At 34.8% G+C, this 19582-nt stretch overlaps 2 protein-coding genes across 2 annotated transcripts; one reads left to right on the plus strand and one right to left on the minus strand.

Annotated features, from left to right (window-relative positions):
• Nucleotides 1–301: 301 nt before the first annotated feature.
• On the minus strand, nucleotides 302–9365 carry LOC126823623 (TLC domain-containing protein 3A). Its single transcript, XM_050552572.2, has 5 exons — nucleotides 9224–9365; nucleotides 8281–8364; nucleotides 6812–7016; nucleotides 5186–5281; nucleotides 302–3534 (listed from the first exon to the last, which is right to left on the minus strand). The coding sequence occupies exons 1-5, from the start codon at nucleotides 9352–9354 to the stop codon at nucleotides 3250–3252; spliced, it is 801 nt and encodes a 266-aa protein (XP_050408529.1). The 5' UTR covers nucleotides 9355–9365; the 3' UTR covers nucleotides 302–3249.
• A 189-nt stretch (nucleotides 9366–9554) lies between these two features.
• Nucleotides 9555–19061, plus strand: LOC126823621 (SAGA-associated factor 29). The gene is made up of 10 exons (XM_050552569.2): nucleotides 9555–9660; nucleotides 10126–10278; nucleotides 11021–11096; nucleotides 11696–11768; nucleotides 12046–12110; nucleotides 12580–12682; nucleotides 13240–13425; nucleotides 15014–15107; nucleotides 15953–16021; nucleotides 16828–19061. The coding sequence occupies exons 2-10, from the start codon at nucleotides 10138–10140 to the stop codon at nucleotides 16942–16944; spliced, it is 924 nt and encodes a 307-aa protein (XP_050408526.1). The 5' UTR covers nucleotides 9555–9660; nucleotides 10126–10137; the 3' UTR covers nucleotides 16945–19061.
• Nucleotides 19062–19582: the final 521 nt, after the last annotated feature.

Below are 19582 nucleotides of genomic sequence, written 5' to 3' on the forward strand. Positions count from 1 at the left end.
ACTTAGCTGCTGTGGGCATATGTTTCATTGCCTGGCAACCTATCTTTACATATCACGATACCGTATTCACAATGGAAGAACGCTTCATCTGATTGTTTACATAAGAGCAGCTGATTCTCTGGCGATCACAGACCAATCATCTGCAGCTGATTCTGTGGCGATCACAGATCAATCATCTGCAGAACATGGGACACAATGTAGAATCTGGTCAAGTCAAACTGTACACAAACACATAATTCTACCTTAATACTTGAAGTTAGTGATCTCAACCCACCTGCATGATGTTCTAGTAAGATTTATTATACAAACCAAAATTTTTGTTACAAATTTCAAACAATGTTAAATAAATATAAAATAATACAAAATTCGTAAAATATAGGTATTGAGCAAAACAATTATGAGTAAAAACAACATTTGTAAGACTATTGTAGAATCTTTGCTCTTTAAATTAATAGCACTGTATTAATATTATATCTTTGGCTAATAGTCTCACACACTTAAATCAAAATGAGTGACAATTGATACAGAAAAAGAATTATAAAGCCAAAACATAGCTGATCATAGGTGAAACCAGAAAATTCCTATTGCATCATAAGCCAAGTTTAGTCTAGTCATATCAGTAATTGCACAGAATAGACTGATCTCAGCGTGATAGCCTTCAAGGCCACTATCAATATGGGTCCTACAAAAAGAGACTCTGCCAGGCCTTTAAGATCAGATACCAAGCGGGTTCCGTAAAGATTACCATCTGAGTTTCTAGAGACTGCCGCTTAATTCGGGAGACACCGCCATGGTTCAGGAGACACCAGCGGGATGGAGTAGACCCCATTGATTTGTAGGAAAGCCATGCCCATATGATGTCGGCATCTGTCAGTAAACTCAATCTGCAAGTTAGGGGGTTGAGAGAAAGACATGTTAGTTTTAAGTATTGTAGTGTAATCTATCATGCATTGTAACCATATGTATCCTAGCTTGACATAAAAATGTAGAAATGAACTGTTGCATTGTTTTTCTTGGTAAGATAAAGTCTTAACCACTGAGATAGTAAGAAGAATATACACATATACAAGTCCTAGCCAAAAGAAGAGAATTACAAATATAACCAGAGACAATACTAGACGATCTCAAGGCTATTAAAATATGTAGCAGAAGAAAGTATGCGTCACACGTTGGATGTGAGGAGTTTTTGGCTTACTGACTTTCCACCCCAGCGACTCATAGTGCTGCATAGTACTACACATTGCATAATAAATTAATTCATACAAAAACTAATAAGTTATAATCTTTAACAGGCATTTAGTAACTCAATAGAGCAATAAACTATAACACATACTTATGGAAAAACAGCTACTTATTTATTTGGGCGACATTTCGAAGAGTATTCACTCAACGTATTAGGTTGGTAACATAGATAATACTCTTCGAAATGTCGCGCAAATAAATAAGTAGCTATTTTTTCCAGAAGTATGTGTCATAGTTTATTAACTAATAGGTTTATTATTTTAAGATACTTAGTACTTACTAATAAAACAGAAAAATAATAATTAAATTGTATAAAATTATTGATTAAATAAAACCAAATTGTGAAAATACAAATAATATCATGTATATATCTTCATGATATCAAGTGTTTTTGATATGTATTTTGTGAGGATTTTAATTTTTATAGCAATATAAACTATAATGTCATGATTAACTTGTATGTTTTGTAAAATCGACTGCAAGCATTCTCGAAAGAGTTATTTAAAAAAACCTGAATGGTTAGCACATGCTCGCTGTATCATAAGGTCCATCACTGAGTTGAGTGGCGTTGATTCGATTCCCCGGTTGTACGTGACAAGGAGTAGGGTTGCCTGTCCAACCTCGAGTGGATGTTAAACCCCATTTTTCTCTCTCCCTATCTGTTTAAAAAAATTGACCCAACCACATGAACAAACATTGTATTGATATGTCTGGTATGGGTAATAAGTATGTGGGTAATCCTAGTATTCCATTGCTGCTGTATGCTCAGACATAAACAGAAATTGCTGGTGGTGATCAGTAGAATGAATAAGAACATATAAACTTTTGGGTGATGTGATCGTATGTGCCACAAATAAGCACTAAAAAATTTTTTCCTTTGATTTCAAAGAAAAAGTCGAGAGAGAGAAATGGGGTTTAACGTCCACTCGACACAAACTAGGTAATTTTGGGACTGACTAACACATGCTTCAACTTTATTTAAATAATTCGCTTGCGCGTAGGGGTCTTTAGCAGTGAGAGGAAACCGGAGGCCCAGGAGAGAACTCTTTGTCACATACAACCGGGGAATCAAAACCACTGAGATCTTTGGGATATAAACATATTTTTATTTTCGTCAAAATTGGATAAAAATTTGACCTCTAGAGGTAGTTCCACAACCGTGGTATTACATACTTTTACACTATTTGCATTCAAGCAGTGGCCATTTTGACGGGCAGTTTTGGTTCGATTTTTTACGAAATTCGAACTCAACAATCATCAGGGTGTAACAGTGATATATTTAACAATTTTTAAAATCGGTTTAATATTGTGACCACTAGAGGGCCCACAAGCTAAAATCGCGATTTTTTCGTACAATCAGGGGACGTAATCCAAGAAGTTACAATCCGATATTTGCGAATATCAAAAGGAACCAAGATCGTTAGGATATAAACACACATTTTAAGTTTCATGAAAATTTGATCAGAATTGTGATCTCTAGAGGGTGCACAACCTTGATATTACATACTTGAACACTATTTGCATACAGGGAGCGACCATTTTGTTCAGCAGTTTTGGTCCGATTTTCACGAAATTTGAAATCAACCCTCCTCGGATAAAAATTATGACCTCGGGAACCACAAGCTAGAAACACAAATTTTTGTACAGTCAGGGGCCACAATCCAGGAAGTTACAGTCTGATATGCACGAATATTGAAAGGATCCGAGATCGTTGAGTTATAAACATACATTTCAAGTTTCATCAAAATCTGAGTGTTCACAAGCTAAAAACTTGACTTTTCGTACAATCAGGAGCCATAAGTTACGCTTAGATTACCTGTCGATTTTGAAAGGAACCAAGATCTTTGGGATATAAAACTATTTTTCAAGTTTCGTCAAAATCGGATAAAAATTGTGACCTGCAGCGTGCCCACAAACAAATTGTGGACGGACAGACAGACATCCGGACGGACAGGGGCGACGATAGTACACGTCCACATAAAAATGTGGGCATTTAAAAAGTGTTAGCTACTTATTTTTCAATTGTAATAACGTTGTGGTTTTTGGTTTGCCAAAGAATTTTAAAGCTCCCTTTATCATCAGACCTAACCAATACAATTGGGGTAACAGAACAGCTAGACATCCCAGATTGCACTTAATTGGTATGTTGGTAAAGACCTTCCAAAATGATATCTTGGCGTAAACGGAGTGTGACCAGTACAGAAATGGGAATACAAGTATTCGACTTATAAAAAATACAGCTATCATTGATAAACCAACAACTTTATAGGATGGATATTCTGTTAACTTTAACTGAAAAGTAAAATAATATACATGTAGTCTGAATAAATGACATTAGTTCTATCTGAATATCTACAATGAAAAAGAAAATCTTTATCTTGCTGGAAATTAACTCTCCAACCAAGAGAACCGAAAATGGAAATATTAACAAATAACTGTAAACAGTAATCCAAGTTTAAAAACTTCTTTAATTTCATTTGTAAATGAGAGAGAGAGAGAGATAGGGGTTCTATTTTATTTCAATAATTCACTCACAGTGTTCTCCAACTAAAACAAATCGGGGCTAAACCGGAGTGCCTAATCTGGATATAAATAATTTTACATCATAAGATGTTTTTTATAAGGTAACACAAAGGAAATTCCTGTAAACACCAGGGGGCTATCAAATATCCACATTAAATGGATGTTTCCAGAAATTGTCACCAATTAACACCAGATAGTGCTTATCAGGCTGTATTTTGATAAACCCTGGTTTGTGTGTAGGACTGATCATAAGAATGTATACTTTCAAAAAAAGTAGGGGATATTCAGAAACAATACAAAACTGCGGAAATGCACTGCTGTTTTTATTAGAGGTAACAAGTGTATGTTAATAACAGGTCAATTGCCTACACATGAATATAAACAGTTCATATGGGCGGCTTATCTGACGGGCTCCATTTCACTCGCAAAGAGATATACCGTCAAAAGTGAAAATGGACGTTTTTGATTTTTGTCTTAATGAGTAATTGCTGCACCAATCCTCAGACATTCAGCAATTCGTCGTGGCATGCTCCTAATCAACTGTCCAATCACGATTTGGGGCAATCTGACTTACTCCTCTTGCAAGAACCGATAGGATAGATAAACCAGCCCGTGGCAGTTTTCATCAACCCTTCCTTTAAGTGTCAAATTTGACAATGAACCCCTCCCACGTGTATGACACTATTGCGTGTCGCATGTGCAGCTCAGTGGTTCTGTTGGGGCGATAAGTTCTTCATCTGTGAACATACTCTCAAAGCATGTCAAGTGTCCATGACTATTTATCATATCGCAACCTGCATAGGTATTTGCATTTCAATATCCCCTACTTTAATTTGAAGAGTATATTAACACAGTGGATTGTCATCAAGCTTGGCGGTAGTAGATTAAATTTGGAATTTGGTGTTAAACAAATACAGCATGGCCAGCTATCAGGCTGGTTTATATGGTTGGAGAACACTCTGACTGCACAAAGGAGTTTATAACTGTTGGAAGAAACTGTGGGACCCACAAGATTAGGCAGTACAAGTGTGGGATTGAAACCATGCCATTTGACTCAATTGCAGACCTTATGATCTAAAGCACACACAATAGACCATGCAGCACACCCTCTCTCTCTCTTAACTGAAATAAATGGAGATTCAATTAAATGAGTCTCCATTCACCTGTATTTTACCTAAGTCAAGGGGAGGAAACTATGATATGGCCTGAGCCGAGGGGAGGAAACTATGATATGGCCTGAGCCAAGGGGAGGAAAGTCTAATTAAATGTATGCCTCATATATGTTTTTCATTACATCAGGATCAGGTATCAGGCAACAAAACAAACGTTTCCCTCAAAACTATGTTCCTTAACATTCTTAGACTGAGAAAGGTTAAACGCCAATTTTACAGCTGGTGCTACATTTAAAATGTATGATTACCTGTATCATGACTTGTCTAGCACTGATAAATGGAATAGTAATCTCTATCAAATAGAAAACACCAATATAAAAATCACCTAAACCTTGTCGAAAATACTGAAATAGATAGAAATATGATTATAAATATATATCGATTGGTTACAGTCACCATTTGGAATATTTAATATCATAGTAAAAATATAATCAAATGATGACACCATTCAGTAAAATTTATTTAGTTTAGTTTTTACAAGATAAGCTGAATTTAAAATTATTGGTTGCTGGAAAAAAAAACATATGCCCGCTCAAGCAGCCATATTGAAATTGTTATATAGTTAAGATAAAACTTTATGTACTGTATAATATTACTGGCATGTTGACAAGATTCTATAACATGATAAAGGACAATAAATTCTACTTATGAGCCATGGGGTCTTAGAAATGGGAGGAAACTGTTGAATCTGGAAAAAACCCTAAGAGGCTGGGTTTGTGACCCAATGTCTTGTCACATACATGCTTGTACTAGGTACATGTGCAGGGGGGGGGACTAAATGAACAGAAATATTGTCTTAGAGCCTCTGATTTTATTAAATTCTCAGGAAATCCCCACGGATATCACTCCAAACTTGTTGTTGTCTTCGTCTTGCACCGCCAGGGCTGCTCAAATTCCTGAACAAGCCCCTGGCTTGGGTTCTGAACGATGGTACTTGACTCAATGACAGATTTCTTCACATAACCCATGTTATAGCTGTTTGGAGCCATGTTGACTCCCGCCTGTGTTATGTATCATATCTTTTGTTTGACCTTCATATGTGTTATGTATCATATTATAATAAAGAATATTAGGCCTATTGTTTTATTATACAATTTACTATTCCATTTTTGATAGGATTTATTTTTAAGTATTTTGTGAGTTAGATAGAAATTGTTGTTTGACCTATATAATTACCTCCCTTTCTTTTACCAAAATTTTCCTGGAATTGATATGGAACGTATCTTGTTTGCGCCAGTATCGATAATTCCTTTGTTCTGTAAACACTTGTTTTATGCCATTTTCATTATACCCACTATTTTAGGTTCTGTACATATTATGTTATAATTCTCTTATTTTATATATACTAGAAGAGTTTGTATATATTTGGAACCTTGTTGGGTAATAGCTAAAGATCAATTAATCTGTTCTTTTCTGTTCGTTTAACTCATCATATGTTGAGTCGTAACAATATATACTGAGACTGGCCTCATTCATATCAAATCCCATGTTCCTGAAGCAACGACCGCGAGTTTTACAACATGTAACTGTTGCTAGAGTAGTGAGAAATTCCCGAACTTATAGCTACGTTATCTACCTTTACCAAAGACAAGTGAACAGAGCTTGTGACACAAACACACACAAACCAAACTTAGCAACCTCCATGGAAAACCTTGACATTGAACGAACCTTGAACTGGGTTTGTACCCAGTCGCAATTAGTGCTGAAATATGAGGGGTATTACGTGAAGGGCTTGATATGCACGGAGTTAAAGTGAGATAAAGCCTTCTGTTGAAGATGATCAAATACCTGTATGGTGTATATTAACTACGAATGTATTGTCATAGTTAGAAAGCATATTGTATCTCCTTTCAATCCTTGAAATATCAACTTACCAATATCACCGGGGAAAATATAAGTGGAAAAAATAAATGGTGTAACAATAAGAGTTTAGTGTGCTTCATATAATGAAGCATTTTCTGTGAATTTGGCCATGTCTGTATTTCTCTATGGTGATGATAATGACTATTGTACATCGCCCAAGTATCATAAACAAAATAGGGTAGACCGAAACAAGTATAGCCGTTCGTTAACCAATGTCTGAAAAAAGCAAAAAGATATTTATTTATCTACCTGACACACAACAATGTCAGCCTCTAGATCTGGCATTTCTATTTTCATTTTCTTGTTTTGCAGGCCTAAACAGTAAATCATTAGAGAGAGATAGAGAAATGGGGTATAACGTCCACTCAACACAAACTACGTCATTTCAGAACTGAACTAATCAAAGCCACGCCACTTGACTCAATGACAGACCTTATGAACTAAAGCACACACATCAAACCGTCAGATCTACTGATATACCTGTCCTTGACAAAAAGAAATATATCTGACCCTACATACCGTCAATGGTTGATCTAGGAATATGGGAATTGCACAGGTCATGATAGCAAAATCATGTCAATATATATTACAATCTGTATAAGCATATCGGAAATTGAACAAAAATTGTGTTCTTTTATATTTTATATTGGATGACGTTAATATGTTAAACTCCATTTCATTTTACATGTAATATTAATGAATTGTAGGATCATTAGGTGATAGGTCATCCACTGTTCCAGGACAGAGAAAAAAAATATATGCACTTAACACTAATGATTCTTCACTTGCTGTGATTTTTTTGATAGACTTTTCTTTGTGTTGTGTGAACTACATGTTACATGAAGAATTAAGTTTTATACTATTACTGTTTACCTCCAATAGTTACAGGGCACGCCACCACTGGGGGTAAACATAATATATACAAAAAAAAATACCAAGAGAAAGTGGCCAAATTCCTTAATCAATGATTATGACCATTAATAGCTTATTGAATATTGCTACATCAGACAGCAATTATGGTTTATTGAATGGTTCACAAAGTTTTCCGTGGTAGCAGTGGTTAAAGCAATGAAAAAGCACCCTACTTTTCTGCACTGACTGGGCTAATGAAGACAGGCATGTGTGCTATGAGGGAAATTATACCCGGACAGTTCCGCTGCAGTCTACTCTCATTTCGAATTCAAACTGTCAAGGGTTCTTTTATGTGCACACCCATGTGTACACAGGACCTTTGTTTTTCATCATCCCATCCAAATGTTAGGCCCTCCATCCTGCATCACTGACAAGAGTAAAACATGCCGGAAAATCCTTAGGAAGTTTCTCAGCCAGCACTGAGAGTCTGGAGCCCAAGACATCCTGGTAAGCAAGCCAGCGTCCTATCCATTGAGCCACTGTGGCCCCCACAGTGGTTAAAGTGGTGGTAATGCTTAACATAAACATTGTATAAAGACTATGGTGTCTGTGTGAATATAAAACATACCTGTCATGTATAATATCTTGACAAGACATTACAATAACTATACCAACTACACATGAACATATTGCTTGTATACTTGATACACATCTGAAATATACACATAAACTGTGAAAAAACATTTTGACCATAAAAAATATTGATATACATTGTCCATCAATTTTACAGCATCCCTGAGAACATTTCTCGCCCCCCCCCCCCCCCAGGTTGTTCTGAGCTAGTTACGGCCCTGGGCAGAACATTGGCTTGAAAAATCTCTGTCATAGATGAGATTCAAAACTTCTGCTAGACTTTAGAATCTGTGCACTAATCAGACTACCTATATTGTCCAAGAGATATCAGGTAAGCAATAGAGTTAAAAAGATTTGTAGAACAAATTCAGTAATCGCTACAAATATTCTAGCAACTATACTGTGCTGCTTTAATGTGCTGGTTTTTCGCATTTAGTGTGCCGTTCAAAATTTCGCCGCACAATTAGTGTGGCGCAGCACACTGGTTGATAATCACTGTATTAAGATAACAGGACATTTCAGACCCGTAGCCAGCGGGGGGCAAGGGGGAATACCTACTGTAGACTGTGCCGGGTGTGCCCCCCCCCCCCCCCCTAAAAAAGTCACTGCTGCTCTGCAGCCAGCAAATTTATAATTCTGAGTACCTGTAGTACTAGTGTGTCCTGCTTCAAGAAATCTGTCAGTAATACCTCAAATAACTAAATAATGACATTATATGCCTTTAAATATATACATTGTATTATTACTAAGTATCTAAACTACTGACTAACAGATATTATTCATTGAGAGATTATGTCAACATTGTTGCATTTTCTTCCATTGTAATTGTAGAAAATCAATAAAATGATTGATTGGATTTGAAGATTATACTATTATACATTTTTCAGACAAAATTATAAGATTTGTGATTAAAACATTATAATATATAAATATCCTACTTTTCAGATATATTTGCTATATCGTCCTTATCAAGTTTAAATGTGATAAAATAATTCAAATAGGCATTCACAATAATAAAACATGCCGGGAAAAATATGCAACCCGAAAGCAAACACAGCATTAACTCCATGCCATAATGGTTTATTTTTAGCTCTTAGATACGTCATCCAGACCTTGGGTTGCATTGTTTTTCTAATATAACCCTGCAAGACTGGACATACAAGATTTGTTTAGACCTACGCAAAAGGTTATGACCTTTGTCGATTGCGCGTGGGTGGATATCCTCAGCCAATCAATAACCGGTTTTATGCGCTCACGGTAGTAACAGCCAATCAGTATGTATCATAGTTAAAGCGGAAACGAAGCTACACAGCCTGGAAGTAGAACTTGACGAAGACGAAAGCCGAAGGATTTCTCTAAAGAATATTGCACAGTGGTTTGTTTGTTATTTTCTTTACCATTAATACCACCACATTCAAGATAGTTTTTCCAATGGTCAATAGTGTCAAAGGCAGATTCCTAGCACGGGATTAGTAGGCAGATTATTCTGAATTAAGCATTTGTGGACGTTGAGACATCCGTGATCCCCACTGCTCCTTCTCTCTCTCCTTAACGGCTTCAGTCCGTTGTTTTTCTGGCTTTTTGATATAAAACAACGACGTCTCTATATAGGTTTAAAAATATAATTTAGTTCTACTCAACTGTCCATACTATCTAGAATCAAATGGCTAAATGGTTTGAAAAGTAATATAATGGCCGAATCAAATAAAGATCAGTTTAATTTGGTGAAAAATGAAAGTCAGTTGGTTGATTATCAAAAAGCCAATCCCAAGTTTTCATTTCTATGTGTATATTAATAATATTATATACATTGATCTGTTTTATTTTACTTTAATTTCAGCACCTCAACAAAATGGGCCGCAGCAAAGCAAGTAGTGGTGCTACAGCTTCTCCAGGACCCTCCACTGAAAGTAATAGTAACTCGATGGCATCAGCTGAAGTTAAAATTCGAGAACTGCTGAAAGAATTATTTAAATTAATTCATTCTGTGCAGGTTTGTATACAAAATATTTGACTGGCATTTAATTTATACATTAGCAGAAAATTTGATCAAATCCATAAAATGTTTAGAATACACTTCTAAGAGTAGGCCTAGTGGGTAAAAAAAATCAACAATGTGCTGACGGTGAAACAGACTTTAGAGCAGGTTTCCTACTGTGCAGTTCAATATACTGAGTTAGATTTGTGTAATGTGGTAGCCAGTACCATGTTTCAACTCAAACTATTCAAACAATATCTTAGTTCTGTTTTCATTTACAAATAATTATATTCTTGATAATATCTCTGGGCTGCTGTTTATGTCAGACAAGGAAGTCACGATGGCACAGTGAGTAAGACTTCAACCTGGATGTCCTGTGTTTGATCCCCGCATTGGACAAGAAAGTTCATCAAGATTTTCCGGCGTGGTTTCTCCTTGTCAGTGGTGCAGGACCAAGAGTCTGACAAGGGACAGTGTATAATCGCTTGAATGGGATGAAAAACTGAGGTCCTGTGTACTCATTAGCAGGCATGTTAAAAATCCCTTAGCAGTTGGAATTTGATATAAGAGTAGGCCGTAGCATCGCTGTCCAAGCAAAATTTCCCTCGTAGCACGTCTGTCTTCATTGGCTCTGTCAGGTTAGAACGTTTAACGCCTTTTCATTTACATCCAGACAAAGTAAGTTTAAGCTAAAATCTTTCACACAATTTAAAACAATGTCAGCACTGTCAGTCTAATTTCCATATTGTTTTAACAGGAAGAACGAGCTCGAGGTGAACACAATTTATCAAACATATCTAAGACACATGAAAGAATGCAACAGGAACAAAGGAGTAAGTAATAGTATATATCTTATCCTTAAGCAGTTATCACAAACTTTACTTAAAAGTACATATTTTCATGCAGTTAGCAAATGATTTATTGACCCCTCAACTAATGAATTCCTTAGCTGCTTGATAATAGCATTGCACTTCTTTAGTATTGTTGATATCTAAATGACTTTGGACTCCTGTCATAAGGAATTATGCTGAGATCAAAAGGGCAAGTGAATTGTTGCTTCCTATTATTCATATTCAGGGCTCTCAGGTTATTAGATGCTGTCGGATGATGATTCTCCTTTCAAAAAAGCCTTCATCATCCACAGATTAGTCTTATTCTTGTTTATTACAATTTTAACGTCCAATACATTAGTTTAAATGTCACATGGGTCATCTTCTCCCCTCGTCAATAAAAGGTCCAGCTGATTGATGTTTGGTATCATCAACGTGCATAGGAAAAAACATTAGGAAAATTGCTTGCTTTTTCCTTTGGCTGTTTATACATCCCTAAGCATTGAGAGAGATTTTCACAGAATACGATTTCCACAGGTATACAATCCATGATTCATTTTTGCTATTTTCTTATACTAAATGTCTTTTACTAAATATTTCAGTCACACCATATTATAAGAACAAATTAAGAGGATTATATAATACTGCCATGCAAGATGCAGAAGCTGAAGCGGAGTAAGTATACATATTTTAGAATTATGTTATCAATACTCTATCAATACAGTTCCACATCCTGTGACCATGTAAGTCTTTTCAAAAAGAAGCAAATTGAAATGTAACTGGTTTTAAACAGTATAAATTTGCCCAAAGTATTTGATTTCTACAAGGATAAATTAGGTGTGACATTGAATATTGCTTTATCTATGAAATACCATTTTGATAGAACTAAGATATATGGTTCTAAAGACTCAATATTAATCTTTGATAGATGCTATTGACTTCTTAATTGCAGACTTCTGAGAAAAGCTCTGGATAAAATAAGTGATATTAAATCTATTCGTGAAAATAGAAGGCAGGGTAGGTACAGATAGAATTTTCATATTTTCAAATTCCTATCAGGAATACTATTTGCATGCCCGAAAAGGATGTTTCCTAGGACAGTTTATAGAAATAGTTGATACTGTTCAGACACCAGATATGGTCAACCATGATGTGGTCAACAGGCTAGAATGTGTTCAAAGCAGAAATGTAGTCCATACAGTCTGCATCACATGTTTTTTTAATTAAAAAACTGAAAACACTTCAAAACTGAACAATAAGCGATTCTGACAGTCTTACCTCTAAATCAGTGTTGACTCCAATTGCTTAATTTTGGTAGCACAATTGCACATTCATGTATGAATTTTCAAAATTGGCAGCATCCGTCTTTTTCTTCTGAACAAGCTCACTTTGCCAGTCACATCAACATTCTTGATCGTCTGGACTGTCGTGGAGTCCCTGCTGTCTCATCTATTTATTTATATATATGATTTGTTTCATCATACAGATTCTGATCGACCCAAACAAATAATGAGACGTGGGGTACTAATGTCGATGTTACAACAGAATGCTGTTACTTTACCATTGTGGGTCAGCAAACCTGGGGAAAAGTAAGTTTCTTACAATGAATTTTTGTATGTTTCCTAAAGACTGTAATGTGATATAAACGAGGTTAGGACACCAGACCCACAACTTTATTTTGCACACCGTGGATTGCATTTTTGCATTACACTGCCAATTACACAATTTATATTTCTCAACTTTTGTTTATTTAATTTGTTTCTCATCGAAACTAATAAAATTTACTATTTAAATACTCCACCAACTTTGAGCTTAGATAATGTAATAATTACATTTGAATATTACAAAAAAATAAGCAGGGTTGTGATGATCATTTATACAAATTTTGGAAGTTAATGGTAGGCAGTTGACGTCACATTTGATCAGAAACCAAGTTTCTGTGTACACGTTGGCAGTTCAAAGTCAATGCAGATTAGGTGGAAATTCCGCTGTCAAGGAAAAATTTCCCTAATACTCACTGCATGTCGCATGTCTGTCTTCATTCTCCTGATTGATATAGAAAGGTACAACATTAAACCCAATTTCATTTCTTCAATTATACATGTTTGTTTGTGGCAACATATATATTATTTCTCTATTTATCTAGACCTCCTCCTCTGTGTGGGGCTGTATCAGCAGATAATACTTATGTGGCAAAAACTGGTGATAAGGTAGCGGCCCGTGTTAAAAGTCAAGATGGAGAAGAAAACTGGATTTTAGCAGAAGTAGTTTCTTTTAATTCTAATTCCAATAAATATGAGGTTGATGATATTGATGCTGAAGAGGGAAAGGAGTAAGTTTATTAGAATTCCCCATAAATCTGTTTTTAAGAGTCAATGTACTTGTTGATCCCATTTAAAAATATGTGTCCCTCAGGAATTGTTTTAGTGCCCTTGCTGTTAGATCTTATGGGCAGAAAATAACTTATTAAAGGGGCATTAGGTAAGATTAGATAAAGAGCTGACAATTCTAGCTAGCTATAATGGTTAATAAATAGATAATGAAAACAGAATATGCTCAAAAATTCAGTCAAATTGCTTCATTCTAAACCAAGATATTAGTCATTCAAATGTGGTCGTATATTGTCGTTGCCCCCATTTGTCGGTCTGGCGCCCACAATTGCTTGTGGGCTCTCTACAGGCTGATGTTATAATCCGATCAACCTTAAATTTATACAGTGTTTAAGATTATGAGACGAAGAGTCCTATTGATTTTCAACAATTTCCGATAATTACTGAGAGAGTTCTGGCCCTTGATCACATTGACATATCTTGTGGACACTCTTGAGGCTAAAGTTAATATCTGATTGACTGTTTAAGGTCATAAGACGGAGAAACCGATCAATTTTCAACGATTTCCGATAATTACTGCCAGAGTTATGGCCTTTGATCACTTTGAAATATCTTGTTGGCACTCTAGAGGTTAAAGTTAATATCTGATTGACTTGAAATTTATGCACAGTGTTCGAGATGGGCGATATCCCTGGAAACAAATATTGCGATATTTTGGATATTATCAGTATATTGCGATATTTTATAAAATGTCAGTAATTTATTGTTTATCACCCTTTTATTGTAAATAAACATGCATAAAAAGTTGATTTTCAACGATTTACTGGTTTTAACGTCATGAGGCGGTTTTTATTTTTCCGACAGTTTCACATGTATATTGAAAAACCGAAATATTGCCCAGCTCTATATAGTGTTTAGTCATGGGACAAAGAATTAAGCCTATTGTTTTTCGACGATATCCGATAATTACTGACATAGTTATGGCCCTTGATCACTTTGAAAAAGCCAATTGATTTTAAATTTATACAGTGTTTAAGGTCATGAGATGAAGAATCCTATTGATTTTCACCAATTTCTAGTGACTATGGCAATTAATATTAAATGTTTTGTATGGTAAACATTAGAATAGGGCAGAACTAGAAACCAAATGGATTGTTACTCGTAATTAAATTTTAGTGTGTTGTAAATGTTTTTATTTCTGATAAAAGAAAAAATATGCGACAACCCTTGTTGACTCCCCGGGCAACTTAGCTACTGTGTGTATATGTTTTGTTGCCTGGCAACTCATCTTTATGTTAAATTATCCATCACAAAATGTAGTCAAATCCACTAAGTATCGCAGGCTAACAATGGCATTGAGAGTTGATTATGGTCTGGATAAGTTAATTAATGTGTAATTAATTATTTAACATTTCAGGCCCAAAGAAAGATACGCAAATAGGCAGAATTAACTCTTGCATAATGCATGTTTAAGTGATCTAGAAATTTGATGCATTCATTGGTCATTGAAAGAAAACATCTGCTTGCATGAAACACTTTCATAAGGCATATGGAAATTATGGTTAAAAAAATGGTTTCTTTTTATTTCAGACGCCATTCAATCAGTAAAAGAAGAGTAGTCCCCCTTCCAATTTGGAAGGCTAATCCAGAGACAGATCCAGAGGCATTGTTTTCAAAAGGAACAGTAAGTTTTAACTTTGAAATATCTTATTTGTGGTAAAATCTTTTTGAAGTTTAAACAAACAGCTAATTAGATATGTAGTAGTTTCTTAAAATTTGAATCGCTAAAAGTCTTGCATAGTTTTCAAAATTATATCTCTGTTCATTGTACATTACAGTTTTTAGTTACATGTATGTAAATACCAAGCAAGGGCTCTATAAAGACCATTAGTATCTCATTATAGTGCTCACACAAACATTGGCATTCAAATGATGTAGAAGGCTAACAGAATTTTGGGTGTTCATTATTCATGGTCAATTCTAACTAATGGAATTGTGTCTGTAGCCTCTTCTACAAATTATTTATTTTCTTCTTTGAGTGGCATTTAAAACCTCTGTATTTTATATTCATCGTCGTTTGGTTGAATACTCAATATAACATCACTTTAATTAAAATAATAATTGTGTTCCATATTATGTCTAAAAATATTGATTAATATTAATCAATGCCATCAACTAATACTCAAAAGTAAATAAATGAATAAACATATGTGAAAAGAGTGTGGATTTCAAAGATTCACAATTTCTCGTAATTTTAAAAAACAAATATTACAGTGTAAACATTGATCATTTTAATTGAAGCGAATATTCAAATAGCATTCAAGTAAAATCTGCATTTAATGTAACCACTATCTCATTGAGAGAATCAAGAAAATAGCTTTAGACCATTATCTATGCAAATCAACTGTGGAGGAAGCAGAAAGGACAAAATATGAAAACCATGCCAACAAGATCAAACAAACTAAGCTTATATTATAAATAAAAGATTATAACTGAAAAAATTGTAATTCGTAACTATTATATTTTCAGTTGATGTTATCATTATATCCACAAACAACTTGTTTTTATCGTGCAATTGTCGATGAACCACCAAAAGGCGTAAGTAATGTATTTCTTTATTATCAGATTGTACGATTTGTAAACTGGACCAAAAACAAACACAAAACAAATGATTAATGTATTCTGTTTCTGATTTTTTCTGTTCCGAAATTTTAATTGCTTTGTTCGTGTGTTTTTCTCAGATTTCAAAGATTACGTAATGACAGGTGAAAACAGCCAGTATGTCAAATAGAGTCTGGACACATGATGCTAACTTACACTTAGAACTATAGGCTTGCCTCGTCATCTTTTGATACTTGCATACAAAGTATGCGGTACTTTCCAAATGGTCACTTATTCCCTGGTCGTCATATTTTTAGTATGGTAATGTATGACCTCCCAGGTTTTCTCTGGATCCTCCAGTTTCCTCCCACTGCTAAAAGACCACTACACACAAGCGAATTATTGAAATAAATTGAACCATGTGTTAGTCCCGAAAGCCTGTTTCTCTATGTCAGTGTTTAGAAAACAGTAATCGGGTCTACACTTCATAGATTTTCCTATTGACATGAGACAGGGAAAGGGCAGTGGTGTAAAACATGGCATTTTGTATCTTCTATCTCTTATAACCTATAATAAATAACTGCATGTGAAATTCTGATGTCCACCCATGTAGAAACATCTCTTTTTGGGCCAAAGTATCCTACCTGTCTTCCGCATGTGACCACAGCAAATAAGATTAACCTATAAAATAGCTGATACATTAAATGCATACATGAACCAATCTCTTCCGAAAATAAAGTTTTTATAAATGATGGGTGCTTATTTTTTTGTTATTTTCAAATGAAATTATTACATTATTTCAGCCCCAAGATGATTATTCAGTGTTGTTTGAAGATACGTCATATGCAGACGGCTATTCTCCGCCACTGATGGTTGCTCAAAGATATGTTATAGCGTGTAAAGACGACAAGAAAAAGTGACAGTATTATCATTTTGTTCTAAAAATGTGTGTATTGTTCTCAGCGGGAGAAACTTCAAATGGGCCATTAAACTTCTATAAACGAATTGGGCCACAAGTGTCATCATTATAACACAGTTTATGAAAGACCAGCAAAAAAGTGCTTAATTTTTTTCGTGTTTCTATTGAAAAATTGTCTAATGTAAGAATGTCTTGAGGGAGGAATCTGTGATAGGGTTATATGTTTATGTTGAATTCTAATTTGCCATCAACATCTATGTGCTATGGATTGTGAAAAGTTATGGAGACATGGAGAAAAAAGACAGGCAGAAATTTCTATAGATATTTTCTTGTGATTGTGGAATGAGAAATTTTAAAGTTGTGAAATTTGTCAGCTGATAATAATATAAATGTGCAACTGGTGAAAGGAAGAAGATGGTCGGTTATTCACAGAGCTTGTGTTGTTTATTCTGTATTTGGTCTTGCCAGGTGACACAGATTCAAAAGTCAAGTCTTTGAAGTATCTGCTCTTATTGTTTTGATAATCATTATGATGTTCAAATTAACAAACAATATTGTAACAAGTTAAAGGGGCATTATGGGAGATTAGACAAAGAGTTGACTGTTCTTGCTATAATAGTTCAAAAATAGAATATGCTCCACTCTGAACCGAGATATTAGCTTTTGAATTTTAGACTAGCCTCAATCATCATTACTAAAGTCAGTACGATAGAAAACAAAGTCTTGATTATCAATTTTTACGTTTAATTATTTTTTTAAAAATATCGCAAGCTAGCGATGGCATCGAGTGTTGATTATCGTCTGGATAAGTTAATTAATGTCTAATTAGTAATTTAGATAACATTTCAGGCCTAAAGAAAGACCTGCAATAGACATATTTAGCTCTTGCATAATATATGTTTAAACATACTAGGCTGAATTGCATACAAATTACATGGGCTAGCTTTAAATCTGACTAGAGATTTAGGCAACAGAGTGAGTGGCACACCCTAAAATGTTGATGCATTAATTCAACCATAGAAAGATAATTATAATGTCCTGACAGACTGTGGTGACACATTATTACCATTGCTGTGCTCAGATAACTTACCCTAATGAAGGCTATAAAATGAAAGTATGATGGAAAAGGAAGGACAATAATGAATAAAGCTGCATTTCCTTTAGTACGGATCCTGTCCGGCTCCGGTCCGGGAGTAGACATAGCACATGGCAGGTTGTGTATCCTTATATGCGGTTATTCAAGCAGAAGGGCCCTCTTTTCAACATGGCACCGACATTGTCAAGGTTCGTAAAAGAAGAAAAAACCTATTTTTAGCTTTTTCCCGTGCGGGCTACCCAAACTGTGTTTACTTATGTGCGTTTACGGACACGGTTCCGCAAGCGTTTCCGTACCGAACGCTACATGGTCCGTTTCGAAAAACCGTACCGGACGCTGCATACAGAACCGTATCCGCACCTGCACATAAGGAAACACTATTACTAAAATTCTATGAAAGTGTTTTTTTCTGTATCCGCAACCGGACCGGAGCCGTACTAAAGGAAATGCAGCTTTAGGCTAGCAAAGAGATTTCCTTACTCCAATGGGAAATATACAAACTTTTATTCTTTAAAATGTATTTACATGTACGTTTGGTTTAACCTGTTTATACTCCCAACATCAAAATATCTGTATTGAAATATAATGAAATGGGGTTTAACGAAATTGAAGTATAAGAAGACTGTGAAGACCAGGATACATGTATGTAAATTTTTTAAATGAATGTGTATAATGCAGGGGAAGTCTTTTTCTTAAAATTTCAAGTAATATTGATGATGACATAGGGAATATACTTTTAACATACATGTTCATGTACCATTTAATAGTTTGGTTGAATTTATATGTGTATATTTTCTGTATTGACAAACTTAAGAATTGGTTTATAAATTGAGATATTGCTAAACAAATACATGTACATGTAGTCATATTGGATGTAAATTCCTGTTGTATTTAGAAATATTTTGGAAAGCCTAGAAATTGCCATTATTCATTGCTATCAATTTATAATATAAAATGTTTATAACATGGTTGACTGTACTATGTAACATCACAAAAATCATGAATAAAAATTGTCTATTTCAAACAAAGAATTTATTTCTATATTCTCACATTGAAGTGTATATTGTTGTCACCACCTGTCATCTATATAATTGCTTGTAAATGCTCTGGAGGTAACAGTTATCATCTGATTAACTTTATGTACCAAAGATGAAGAATCCTATTGATTTTCAACGATTTCCAATGAGAGATATGGCCATTGATCTATCCTAAAGGCTAACATTATCATCCGATTGACTTGAAATATGCACAGTGTTTAAGTTTATGATAATTACCGCCAGAGTTCTTGCCCGTAATCAATTCTTAAATTCTTACAGACACTCTAGAACCTAATGTTATCATCCGATTGATATGAAATTTACACACAGAGTTTAATACATGTATGTTAATTGATTATCGACGATTTCTAACTCAGACAGCTAAAGTTGACATTTGATTAAGGAGATAAGGAAGAGGCAGAGGTCAATCAAAGTTTATTATTAAGTGATTAAATATTGTACAGGAGTTCCTTACTTATCAATAAATAGGCCCTAATATCACTGAA

This window comes from Patella vulgata, chromosome 6 (genome assembly GCF_932274485.2).
Source record: "Patella vulgata chromosome 6, xgPatVulg1.2, whole genome shotgun sequence".
NCBI classification, from domain to species: Eukaryota; Metazoa; Mollusca; class Gastropoda; family Patellidae; genus Patella; species Patella vulgata.